Here is a 12,726-nt window from a genome sequence, read left to right as displayed (position 1 = left end):
CCATGTCCAACAGAAGCTCGGGGGCGACTGGCCTAGAACTCAGTCTGCACCCCTGCACCGTCCTCGGTGGTGGTATGGATCGGGGGGCGGCCGCCAGGGCCGGACACCTGCTCCCCGGTCTCCTGGTCACTGGGCTTGGGAGGCTCGAGGTCCGAGGCCTTTCCAGGCGGGAGCTGCCGGAGGGGTGAGGCAGGCGGTGAGGCGGCCTCAGGGGCCGCCCCGGGCTGGGGGCTCTCCTGGGCGGGGGCCCCATTGAGGAGGGGGCCGGCCAGCGGGGGGCTCTCGGCCTGCAGATCCCGGGCCAGCAGGCCACGGAGCTTGGCGATGCTGTCTGCGGATGCAGGTGGTAGCGGCTCAGGGACAGCGTCGAAGGGCAGCCCCGCCTCCTCGTCCTGGACCACGGACACCACCTGCTTGGCACGCCGGCGCTTCTCCGAGAGGGTGGCAGCTTCCGGGATACCAGGGCCGCCGGGGTCCTCGCCGCCGTCACCGCTGCCGCTGTACTCCTCGCCCCAGTCGATGGGCACGCCCTCGGCCAGCAGGTGCAGGTTGGGGTCGCTGTTGTGCATGACCACGCTGTCGCGGTACAGGTTGTGCTTCCTCTGCACGGCGGCCTCCTTCACAGCTACAGGACAAGAGGGCGGCGTCGGGACGTGTACCACGGGGCTGACGGCCGCCAGCGCGCCCTACGCTGTGCCCAGCTGTGCCCTGCATCATCCCCCAGAGGCCTCCCTCGGCCCGAGTGGGTGCTGTGACTGGGACGAGGCTTACTTCGGGCCTCAAGGCCGGGAACAGGGGCTGTGGCCCTACGCCCTGTCACTCACCTGATGCTCCCCCAAAATGTCAAGGACCCACAAACAAACTAAGGCACAGGGATGCGATGCTCCCCTCCTGGGGCCACGCCGCTAGTAGTGGGCCCACCCCAGCCCACGGCGTAAGTCTTCTCTTTTCTTTGTAGCTTAGCTGACCCCACCAGGAAGACCTCTGGGCGGCCACCTCCACCACCCTCCAGGGAGTAAGGGTCCCAACAGCAGCAGCACCCCCCACCCAGCTCTGTAGCCAGCCCCCGGGGGCCGGGAGGCACGCACCCTGCAGGATGTCCTTCATGACCGTCTGCACCACCACCTCCTCGTACGTGTTCTCCACCAGGATGAACCTGGCAAAGTCCTCGAATATCAGCTCCTGGAACCGGGAGAGCTCCTGCCGGGCAGAGAGAGGGGCGGCCAGGGCTGTTGGTCAGGCCCAGGGCTGGGCTAGCTGGGGAGGGGAGGGGGAGGGGGAGGGGGGGAGAGGGTGCACTCACCGACTTGCAGGTGGGCGCCAGCTTCTTGAGCAGGAACGGGATCGTGATCTGCAGCAGAGCTTCCCGGAAAAAGCGCTTCCGCACGGTGCTGCTGTCATAGTCGTATTTCTGCCAGGAAAGAGGGGCCGGGGCAAGGGAGGCTCTGGGTCAGGGAGCTCCACCGGCCCCTGGTCTGACCCGAGCCCCCGCATCCCCCTGGGTGGAGGGTGGGGCCTGGCCGGGCGGCTCACCTTCAGCACCCGCTCCAGGATGCGCTGGATGGACTTGCACAGCTCCTCCTTGGTGGGCCCCTTGCCCAGCTCCTGGTGCAGGAGGGTCTCGAAGGTGTACACGGCGTTGTCCATTTGCTGCCGGCGGGGAACACCGCGGGGCACGTGAGAGGGGTGCCCGCCGGGAGGAGGGGGCGCCTGTGCGCTCAGCTGCCCGTTCACTCGCTCACTCCTGTACTGAGTGTCTAGTGTGCTGGCTCAGGGCCGGCACCGGGGCCAGTCCCTGCCTCAGGGCAACAGAGGCCCTAGGCCCTGTGGGAAGGGGCTCAGGGAGCAAGGAGGGCCTCCCCGAGGAAGGGGTCTCCGAGACCCGAAAGATGAGTCTGAATCAGCCAGGTGGGCAGTGTCCAAACAGGCCCGAGAGCAGAGAGCGCGCCGGGGCCGCGTGCGGCTGCAGCGCGACCCGTGAGGAGGACGAGGAGGAAGGCCACAGAGGCAGGGCCTCTTCCCCGGGAGCTGGGGACCTGGGGACGGCGGGCGCGGGGGAGCTGGGGTAGCACCCTGGGCTCACCTCACGCATGAGGATCTGGGCTCGCTGCTTGAACACAGACGTGCTGGACACGTCGAAACGCTGCTGCAGCCCATCGAGCCGCAGCGGCTCCATCTTCTCATAGCAGCTCTGCATCTTGAGGGGGTGGTACGCCAGCTGGGACAGCTTCTCCATGTACTGTAGGGAGGCAGAGACACGCAGGACCTGAGCTGGGGCCGCCAGAGTAGCCAGGCAGCCCCCCAGCCCCTGGGCCCTCGGGTTCCAGGCACCCGGGAAGGCCATCCGGGGGTGGCGGTCACAAGGGCAAGCGCTCGAGGACCCGGCCCAGGAAGCACGAGGCTCTGAAGGAAGGAGTGGGTCCAGCAGCACAGCGTGGGGGAGAGGCCAGCCCGGCGCTGGGTGACCTTGGGCAAATTGCTCACCTTCTCTTAGCCACAGTTTCCTCAGCCTCCAAATCAGGAGATGGTTTTTCATGATCTCTAAGGTCTTCTATGGCTCTCAAATTCTATGATTATTATTGTCCATGGACTCCTCGGTTTGGGGTGTAGAAGAGGCTAAGATTACAGGACCGATTCTACCTGCACCTGAATTATGTGGGGTTCCAGGCAGCCGACTACCCCAATATGGGGTCTGTGGAAGACCGTTCACCCCGAGAACCAGAGAACTGAGAAGTGAGAGGGGCTGGCTCCATTTGTGGGGTGCACGAAACGGCATCTGTGTGCTTGCCCGGCCCCTTGGTCTCCCGCAGACCCTCAGGTCCCAGGTTATGCCCCAGAGGGGAGCGGCCAGCCCTGATCACAGTGAGGGCGTGACGGGGGCCAGACCAAACCCAAACCCGGGGCCAGCGCCCGGCTCACCTCGCCCAGCTTGTCGATGCCGCCCTCGTTGATGACGTTCAGGTTCATGTCGGTGACCTCCTTGAAGAAGACGTCCCGCACTTCGGTGAAGCCCTGGCTGGTGGGCACCATCAGGGCCTCCAGGATGGACGGGATATAGGGCTGGACATGATTCCGGACACACACCTCCGCCTTGGGGAGGATGGAGGCTGCACCGAGGGAGCTGGTTAGCGGATGGCACCCCCGGTAGCAACTCCCACCATCCCAGACCCCCAGGCTCGAGGCAGGCTGTCGTATTATTCTTAAAAGAAAACCACTGGTGACAACATTAGCAAACTGAAGGATTCTTGAGGAACAGCTGATAATGCAGCACAAATAACGGGGAGTTCTGAGACTGGACCCTGATGTTCCTGAAACTGTGATGGCAAGAAACTAAGAAAACTGCTAGCGTAAAGGTCTCTAGGGTGGCAGTTTTTCTGCTTAGCTAGAGGAAGAGAACTCACCTTTGGGGGTCTTGCTCCTTCATTTAAAAAAAAAAAAAACAGAAAGAAAGAAAAATACTTCAGTGGCTTCGATGAGCCTCTGGGTTTTGCAAACCCCGATTCTGCTCTGGAATGGTGTGGCCTGACTCAGCCCAGCTATGGAAAAGGCTGCTTCCCTGTGCGCAGGGACCGTCTCCAAGACATTCTGACCAAGGCATTTTTTAGCCAGGGGGTGTTTTGACGTCCCTCCTCCTCCCCTGCCCAGCTAACATTATTTGTTCCACACAATAAATGTCAACTCTCGGTGTCCTCCCCAGCTCACGGTGAGTACAGCTGTTAGAGAATAACCCTCGGGCAACTGACAACAGTCACAACCGTGGCCAGCGTGTGATGGACGACAAGTGAGGGAAAGGGTCCCATCAGGCTCGGAATAGAAAGGGGCATCAACTGAGCAGGGAAAGGCTGGCTGAATGTGAATCACCAAAGTCAAGCTGATGTCGCTAAAACGACACGTGGTAGATCTGATGACCAAAGATGAACAGAAAGAAGGCTGAACCTCCTCGACGTCATTTAGGTCACCAAGATCTGAGTCTATAGAAATAACAGCTGGCAAACAACTCACAGGGGTTGAAAGAACAATGCCTCAGATTTGATTCTGGTGTTTTAAAAGTAATCAATGAATCAAGTCATTCCTGTGAAATGCAAACGGATCCCTGAAACGGGCAGGAGGGATGCCCTGACCCCGGAGGGCGGCTGGTCCCAGCATGTCCACCAAGTGATGACAGCCCTAGCGGGTGGCCCGCCTACCTCGGATCTTGCTGGCCAGATGCTCCTTGGAGGTGATGACCTGGTCCATGTCGGTGCGGATGACCACCTCCATGGCCGGCCGGGCCAGCTGTAGCTTGGACAGCACGGCCTCAAAGCGTGCCTTGGCCTGTTCATACACCATGCGGTACACGGTGTCCGAGATCTGTGGGCAGGGCGGAGGTGTCAGCGCCAGGCTGAGGGTGCCAGGCAGCTGCAGGCCCCCGACCCCTGCTCCCGACCCCAGGCCTGCCCACCTGGATCCACTGCCGCTGTCGCTCCTGCGGCTTCCCCTTCAGCCGGGGGGCGAGCTCTGCCTTCAGCTCAGGGCCCAGCTCCTCCATCACCAGGTTGCTCAGGATCTAGGACCGGGAGGCACGGGCCGGGGCAGGGGTTGGAGCATGCCCGGCCCCCTCCATATTCCGGCAAGCCCGGCCACTCGAGCCCCGCCTCAAAAAGCTGCTCTTCGCTCCACGTCTCCACTGCCCTCCCTCCTGGGCATCATTCCCACAGGTCCCAGCTTACCTGCTTGGGTGTCCCTGTAGGGGCCCCACCTCAGGACCGTTGCACATGCTGCCACCCTGTCTGGAAGACCACACCCTGCCCCCCTTGCTTGCACATGGAAGTGTGTGCATTTACTTGTCAAACGTCCGTTTCTCCTTCTAGACGGCTCCCTGAGGGCCAGGACTGCGTCCCTCTTACAGTGCACCCCAGCACCTAGTCCAGGGTCGGTGCTCAGTGAATGACTGAACAAAATAACAAGTAGCTCCCCCTGCGGGACCCACCTCAGCCTCCACCCGTCCGAACCTGCAGCCAGTGCTCCAGAGCCCTGCCTGTGGGCCCGCAGCCTCCCCGCCAGCCTCCCTGGCCTCACCTGCACCTCGTTCCCACACAGCATCTCCCAGGTGCCGTACAGCTCCTTGGACTGGCGGTACATGCGGATGGCGTCAGTGAACGCGGGGCCCTCCACCTTGGAGTCCTCGGGGATCCCTGCCCGGGACAGGGATGGAGAGAGGTCGGTAGGATGGCCCGTGCCCTCCACCGAGACCCATGGGTTGACTGCCCCAACGCCCCCCACCTCTGACCCCCATGGCTCTTGTAGTAACAGCATCAGGAGTAGTTGCAGTGACAGTAACGATAATGACCCGCCAACAGCAGTGGACAGTAAGACAAGGGCTTACTGTAAGGGGCTTACAGTAAGACAGCCCTCCTCCGTATCCTCCTCATCTCCTTCAATCCTCCCAACCAGCCCAAGATGTGGGCACTGTCCTTTCCTCTGCTTTTCCAGATGAAGAAACAGGCTCCGAGGTCAGGCCACTGCCGAGGGCCCAAGGCCAGCGAGCAGCAGAGCCAAGCCCAGAAGCCGCCACCACCACCGAGGAGAGGCCGCCCAGTGTGGCAGGCAGCGTGCCGGAGGCGCCCAGAGACCCTCCCTCCGTCGGGGCCTGCCGACTTTCCCCGCAAAGGGCTAGGCAGTAAGTAGTCTCAGCCACTCAACCTGCCGTTGTAGCAGGAAAGCAGCCGCAGGCAGCGTGTGAACAATCGAGCCGATAAAACTGGATTTACTAAAATAGGCGATGAGCCCGATTTGGCTCACGGGCCAAATGGCAGGTCAATTTGACCTCGTTGCAGGTCACTGAACCCTAAGGGACCTCAGTTTTCCCTTCTGAATAGTGGGAGCGATGACCAGCCTGGCCTCACACACCCACCGTGGGGCTGCAGGGACCACAGTGCGAACTGGGAAGGCAGGGCCCGGGAGCAGGCCCCGGCGGGCACCGCTTCGCACCTTATCAGTAACCGCAGCCACGAATGGCTCCTGCTGCCCTGGGTCCGCCTTGCTCACCGCCGTGCATCCAGGGGACTGGGAATACCATTTCTCACTTTTGTCACTGATGGTGGCGGGGGTGGCCCAGATGAGTTTGCCCACCTCCCCCGTGCTGGCGACGGGGTCAGTGAACAAGGCATGGGCCTCAGACTGGGTGCTGGGGAGGCAGGCTGCAGGAAGTCGCAACATCTGACTTCAGGACGAACGCGGCTAAACACCTCGCAGCCAGGCAGCTGGTGGCTACCCTGGCCGCGAGCCCCTGACTGCTGTGTCCCCAGAGCCAAGGGAAGGGGAAATGGCAGCCAGTGCCTCCGAAACCCCGACCTCCACTGCAGTGACTACGGGGTGAGTCACTCCCCCAGAGAAGAAGCCCGTCTCTGGCGTGGGGAGAACCCATCCCCCCACTTCCACTGACCCAGGAATCACCCTGCCTGGCGGGGCTGGAAGAGAGCTCAGAGGTGGGGAAACCGAGGCCCAGCCCCAGCCCTGCAGTGGCAGCTCCGTGGACTGGGATGGGGGCGTGAGGGGCGTCTCACCCTGCATTTCAGGGACCTGAGATGAGGGGGTGTCCCAGCTGGGGTGCCGCGCAGAGCCCTGGGGTGGGTGCTGCCCAGCTGGGCCAGGAGAGGAAGCCCCTCAGGCTTAAGGAGGGGCACCGTCTCCCAGAGACCAGGTTTTTGCCTAGAAAAATCCAGCCATGCGTCATATGCAGCCTTTCTCACATTGGGGCATTTACAGTCTGCAGACGGCAAGCCGGGTGTGCCCGGCAGGGTGGCTCTCCAGGTGGCAGGACGCTGAGCCAGAGGGTTGGGCGGCAGGAAGGAGGCCGCCGAGGCCCTGGGCTCTGGCCAGTCAGACGTGCAGCCTCAGACCCGACTCTGCACGCCGCGTGGCTGGGTCAAAAGGGAGGGTCACCCCTCCCGAGCTCTTCCCCTGAGCCTGGCTGTTAGGGGCTGAACTGTGTCCCTTCAAAGTCCTACGCTGAAGTCCTGACCCCCAGCGCCCTCAGAATGTGACTGACTGGAGACAGGGACTAGAGAGGTGATTAAGTTCAAACGAGGGGCTTAGGCTTGGCCCGGATCCCATATGTGTGTCCTCAGACATCCCATTCTGGTGTCCTCAGAAGAAGAAATCTGGACAAACTGCGCACACAGGGGCGGGGACTGTGTGAGGACATAGGGAGACGGCAGCTGCCTGCTGGTCAAGGAGAGAGACCTCGGAAGAAAACAGACCTGCTGACACCTGGATCTCAGGCTTCCAGCCTCCAGATTGTGCAAAAATAAATCGTTGTTTTGCCGCCCAGTCTGTGGTCCCGTGTTACGGCAGACTAAGGCTGAGACCGCACACGCATTCCCTCACCTAAGCCCCAGACGGCTCCCAGAGGGACAGCTGTTCTCAGCCCCACTCTCTCCGATGAGGAAACGGGCTCAGGGGGGCAAAGTCACCGGCTCGAGGCCACACCTCTAGGGAACGGCAGCCCCGGGGCCTGAACCCAGACCGGCGGACTCTAGCGAGACCTGGAGACTTCCTGCCCGTGGGGTCCTCAGGGTCAGGCTGAGAAAGGAAGCTACATTCCTCAGGCCCGGGCAGCAGGCAGAGGGGGACGGCGGTCAGACAGGAAGAGGCCTTGACCTCTGCACCCCAGGCCCAGCCCGAGGGGGCAGCTCCGTGCCCGCTGCCTCTTGCTGCCCCAGCTGCTCCGGGAATGCAGGATGTGGGCGGGGGCCGGACGAACTGTGTCCACCCAGCTCGGCCTCCTTCCCCAGCCACCCCCCACTTCCTGGCAGCCCCCGGAGTGAGCAATTCCAGGCCCTGCAAATTCCAGGCCCAGCCCCCGAGGAAGCTGAGAACTTTCCCACAGTCCTCAGGGTGGAGGAAAGGCTGCTCTCAAACCGCCCTGTCAGCTCCCAACACCTTGCGGCCGCAGGACGCCTCTCCCCCCGACCCCAGCAGCTCTCCCCGGCCTCCCCTCCTGCCCACAGGACCCGCACCCATACCCCTCAGCCTCCTGGCTGAGCGCTCGCTATGTGCTAGGCACGGGGCCAAGAGCTCTACCCAACCCAGCTCATGTATTCCTCCCCACGATCCAGCAAAGTTTATCACAACTGCCATTGGGCGCATGGGGAACCGAGCGGCGGCTCTTCCCCACCTGGTCTGTCCCCACCCGGACTGGCCTGGGGTCACCTGGCCAGGTCTGCCATTAGCCTTGGAAACCTGGAGAGGGAGGAGCTGGGCCAGGGAGGGGGGAGGAGGAAGAGGAGGAGGGCGGAAGGAGGAGGGACGGTGCCCCAGGCCAGGCAGCCAGAGCCCAGATCGCCTCGGCCCAGTCCTGGCCCCTCAGCCCCCGGGGACCTGGGAACAGGAGGCTCTTTGTGGGCGGCAGGGGCTGGCCTGACTGAAGACCTGGTTCCTGCCGCCCGGCAGATTCCAGCCGGGGCAGAGGCAGCCCTGGAGAGCGGAGAGGACAGGGGCCAGGTGGGGTGAGCCGAGTCACCGCACAGCCGCCTCCAGGCGTGGGTGCCCACTGTCCATCCACCGGGTGGAGCTGCGCCCAAGGCATGCCGGGCGGGGAGAGTAGGGCAGAGGCAAGGGCAGGGCGGGGGCAGCGGCCTCCCTCTGCTGCCGGGAGGCCAGGGCACCGGGAAGGAACTTCAGGGTCCAGGATGGGGCTGCTCCTCCCGTAAGGGCAGAAAGCCCCTCATGCCCACCCCCCGGCTGAGAGACAATCACAAGCCTTTTTGATCAAACTCCTTAAAGCCCTACGAGGCCCTCCAGGCCTGAGCCCAGCAGCCCCTCCAGGCCCATTTCCAGGCACCCCCTCCCCACTTCAGGGCCTGTGCTTCCCCCTCTAAACTGCCCACACCGCTGGGCCTTCCTTCACGCTCGCTGCGCGACCTCCGTCTGGAACTCACCTCCCTCTGCCTTAGAACTGTTCATCCTCCAGGTCTCAGCTGAAGCCCGGCCTCCTCAAGGAAGCCGCCCTGATCTACCCCTCCCCACACACAGGATCGGCACCCCCAGTACATACACACACTCCAGGTTCCCAGGTGGCTCCCACCCAGCGCCCAGCAGAGCTGTGACTCATCACCCCCTGGGGTCCTCATCTGTGTAACGTCTGTCTCCCCACCAGGCTGCCGGCAGCACGGGGACAGGGACCATGTCTTGCTTCCTTGTTGCATCCTCAGTGCCCAGCCCTGGGTCTGGCTCAGAGACATTAAAAGGCTTGTTAAATGAATGAGTGAACTGGAAGAGACCTTGTAACTTTACAGATGAGGACAATGAGGCCCTGAAGGAGGAAGGGAACTTCCCAGACTACGGTACAGGTCACTGATAAGAAAGAAAGGATGCCATAAAAAAACCTTTACCAAGCATTGAGTGGATTCTCACTGAGAATCCTCACAAACCCTCTGAGACACAGGAGAGATTATTATCCCCCTTTTACAGAGGCTTCAAAAGGTAAGCTGGTCTCCTAAGGTCGTGTTGCTGGAAAGTGGCAGAAATCAGGATTTTTATTCCGTGACCCAAGGGCTCAACAACTGCATCCCTCTGAGAACGATATCCCAAAATTTTTTTCAGTGCATCACAGAACTGTTTTCATCGAGGAAGAAGGTGAAGGGCAGCATGACAGTGGTTTCTAACAACCCCAGAAGGAAAAGCAGAACAGCTCATAGAGCAGGGTTGCCACACCGCACTCAGCCACTAGGTGTCACCACTCAGCACATAATCCAGCGAACCCCCGCTCCCAGCTCCGGGTGCCTAGAGGCGGCTCACCATTGTTGCAGTGCCGGACGCAGTCCTGCAGGACAGCCTGCCACTTGTCCTGCTCGGCTTCCGTCATCATGCAGAAGTAGTGGTGACGTGCAGAAGGATGCCAGAGGATGAGCGGGAACTGCGTGGGGCACTTGAGGACGGGGGCAGTGCCCGATTTGGATGTGGTCCCTGTGGAGACAGTGCCCTCTGAACAGCTGCCCTCTGTGGCTTCCCTCGGCCAGAGGACGCCAGCAGCTGACGCCTCGCCCTACCATGAGGGGCAGGCTCAGGTCCAGAGAGGGCCGGCCTGTCCCGGGGTGACCAGAGAGTCAGTGGGGAGGCCACTTCCTTCTCTCTTGCTCCACAGCCTGGCTAAAGGAATGTCAGACTCTCCCAGCACCATTTCTCAGAGCTGGTAATGCAGCCACCTCCCTGGGGTCAGGTTCTAAACTCTGTGCACGAGGCACAAATAACACAGGGTCAGAGCCCTCAGGATCAAAAAAGGCCAAGCATTACCTTCTTGGGTTTCCCTTCAAATTTCAGCAGCAGAGGCCAAAGTGTGGCTTAAATGTCCAAGGGGGGGGGAGGGAGATATGGGTGTGGGAGATAGAGAATAAATAAAAGGGGATTTTTCTCTCTCTATTTTGTCCACATGGATATTCGAGATCCAGCGAGGTAAGTGGTCCTGGGCTGTGACCTTGCCACTCCTGTTAATAACAGGACAATGGCAGTTCTTCTCTGGGCCCTGGCTCTGGGTGCCTGCGCTCGGCTCAGCACACACAGCACCTCGTGGGGTCTACATAACACCCCAAGGGCAGCCCTCTCAGTGCAGGGGCTGGAATCCAGGAAAGCCAGACTCCAGCTGAGCCCTCCACCACCAAGTCCCACACGAGGGTAAAAGCTGCCCCCACAAGCCCAGCATCTGCCTTACCCCTTGGTCTCCCTGGGATCATCTAAGAGGCAGACGTCAGCCCACAAGGTTTCTGGGTGTCTCTGATGGGGTGGGGCCGCCTAGGATAGCTCCTTACAACTGCAGTATTGACTCAGCAGTTTACAAATTGGGGCACCTGGATCGTCTTCTCCTGGAAGCCTCTCAGGGACCCAGGGAAGAGGCAGGGTAGAGAGAGGCCCCCCTGCGCAGCTGTGATCGCCAGGCTCAGGAAGCAGGGGCTCGGGTGGGGCAACCCCAATTCACTGTGTGGCCACAGGAAAACCCCTCTCAGGCCTCCCTTTGGAGGCTCAGGTTGTGCTGGGCACCTGCTGCTAGCTCTAGGCCCAGCTGGTCTTCCTGCGGATGTGGAGCCTGCAGCTCCAGGATGAGGGGCACCCTCTCCCCGGCCAAATCCCTGGGTGCTTCGCCTGGGACGGGTGGTCCTTTACCTGGTAAGGAGTTGCCAACAAGCTCCAGGTACTGGTCCAAGGAGGTGAGAATTTTGTAGCCCGCACTGTTGATGACAGCTCGGGGGGGGACCTGCCGCTCATAAGCCTGAGGAGGGGGCAGAGAGAGGTCCCTGGGGGTTACGTGTGTGGCCAAGCCCAACCCCCGTCTCCATCCCTGGCTCCAGGGCCCCATTCAAGTGTTGCCTGCCCAAGTCAGAGAAGAGGAGGAGGAGAAGGAAGAAGGGGAGGAGGGGGAGAGAGGGGAGTTTGACCACCACCATCGCTAGAGGCAACACGGTGTAGTGACCTGGACCCAGGGTCTGGGCTCAAATCCCGACTCCACTGAGTACCGTCTGTGTGATGCCAAGGATAATTACCTCCTTTGCTTTAGTTTCCTCATCTCTAAAACCAGCGTAGTAACAGTTCTTACCTCACAGGGCTGCATGAGGACCCAGTGAGATAATCCACATAACGTATAGCACAGTGCCTGGCGCAGCAAGGGTCAGGGAGCACTGCTGAGGTGACTGCATTATTATCACCACTGTACCTACAGTCTCTACGAGCAGCAGCTACCACTAGCCGAGTGTTCATTACATACCAGGCACTGTGCTACGGTCTCTTCATGCTTCATGTCACAGAATTCTCACAAGCCAGAGGTGGGTACATTAACCCCAAGTTCACATCGCTGGTAAGGCAGCCAACCTGCACGCAAACCTGGTCTGTCAGCCCTTAGAGCCCAGGGTCTCTGACCATTTCCCTGAACTGTCCACTAACTTCCTAAGTCCCCTTGGGAGGAGAATAAGGATTGGGCGCTGCTTTCTTACACCAGTGGGGAGAAAAAATAGTTCTGACGTAGCTCATACAGCAGGGCTGCCATGCTGCGCTCGGCCACTAGGTGTCACTACTCAACACATTTCTTAAGAGTGGCTGGAACCTCCAGGGCAATGACTTTCAAAGCGTGGTCCCTGATTAGCAGCATCAATGTCACCCTGGAACTTGTCAGAAATGCATGTTCTTGGCCCCCCTCCAGACCTGAATCAAACTCAGGGTAGGCCCAGCAACCTGTTTTTTAACAAGCCCTCCCGGTGAGTCTGGTGCATCCCTCAAAGCAGAGGGCACTCAAGCCTGTCCTTCAGCTGTTCTGCAGAAATGTTTGGTAGAAGAAGGGTCTGTGGCTCAACCAGGTGGGGCTTCCCTAAGGGCCCAAAGCAAAGGAACAATCGAAGGACAGCCATCCCCCCACCGCAGGGCACAGAGTTGCAAGGGGGGGCATCAGGAAGGAAACAGGACCACCACCCAGGGGTCCTCTGAGGCAGGGAATGGCCAGTTAGCTGCTGCTGTTGAAGAGCAAGGAAGGGAGGGGCTGGGGAGCAGCAGGAAGCCCAGGCAGGAAGGTGGCCGAGGGGGAGGAGGGCGCTGGAAATGGAGAGATTTGGAGGGCCTCGGGGGTGGGCAGGGGCCAGCGATGAGTGGCCGATGGGGGGAGAGGCAGAGTGAAAGGGGGCCCCAGAGAGCTGGGTGCCCGGATGGATGAAATGCCACTTAGAGAGGGCACGCAGCACAGCAAGGTATGGGGAGGCCGGAAGG

At 61.0% G+C, this 12,726-nt stretch overlaps 1 protein-coding gene across 6 annotated transcripts in view; it reads right to left on the bottom strand.

Moving 5' to 3' along the window:
• Nucleotides 1-13: 13 nt before the first annotated feature.
• The window catches only part of NIBAN2 (niban apoptosis regulator 2), a 49,608-nt gene continuing 36,895 nt past the window's right edge, over nt 14-12,726 (bottom strand). For all 6 annotated transcript variants that reach the window (XM_007101770.4, XM_007101773.4, XM_007101771.4 and 3 more), the window contains exons 4-14: nt 11,140-11,245; nt 9,781-9,948; nt 5,059-5,174; nt 4,442-4,546; nt 4,188-4,350; nt 2,920-3,107; nt 2,084-2,239; nt 1,534-1,650; nt 1,304-1,411; nt 1,089-1,200; nt 14-625 (exon numbers count right to left, since the gene is read on the bottom strand). In XM_007101770.4, coding sequence (XP_007101832.1) covers nt 33-625; nt 1,089-1,200; nt 1,304-1,411; nt 1,534-1,650; nt 2,084-2,239; nt 2,920-3,107; nt 4,188-4,350; nt 4,442-4,546; nt 5,059-5,174; nt 9,781-9,948; nt 11,140-11,245 — 1,932 coding nt within the window. In that variant the 3' untranslated portion in view covers nt 14-32. The remainder of the gene's footprint in view (nt 626-1,088; nt 1,201-1,303; nt 1,412-1,533; nt 1,651-2,083; nt 2,240-2,919; nt 3,108-4,187; nt 4,351-4,441; nt 4,547-5,058; nt 5,175-9,780; nt 9,949-11,139; nt 11,246-12,726) is intronic.

The sequence above is a fragment of the Physeter macrocephalus genome, chromosome 9 (assembly GCF_002837175.3).
Source record: "Physeter macrocephalus isolate SW-GA chromosome 9, ASM283717v5, whole genome shotgun sequence".
Taxonomy (NCBI): Eukaryota; Metazoa; Chordata; class Mammalia; order Artiodactyla; family Physeteridae; genus Physeter; species Physeter macrocephalus.
This window is presented reverse-complemented; position numbering and strand designations above follow the sequence as displayed.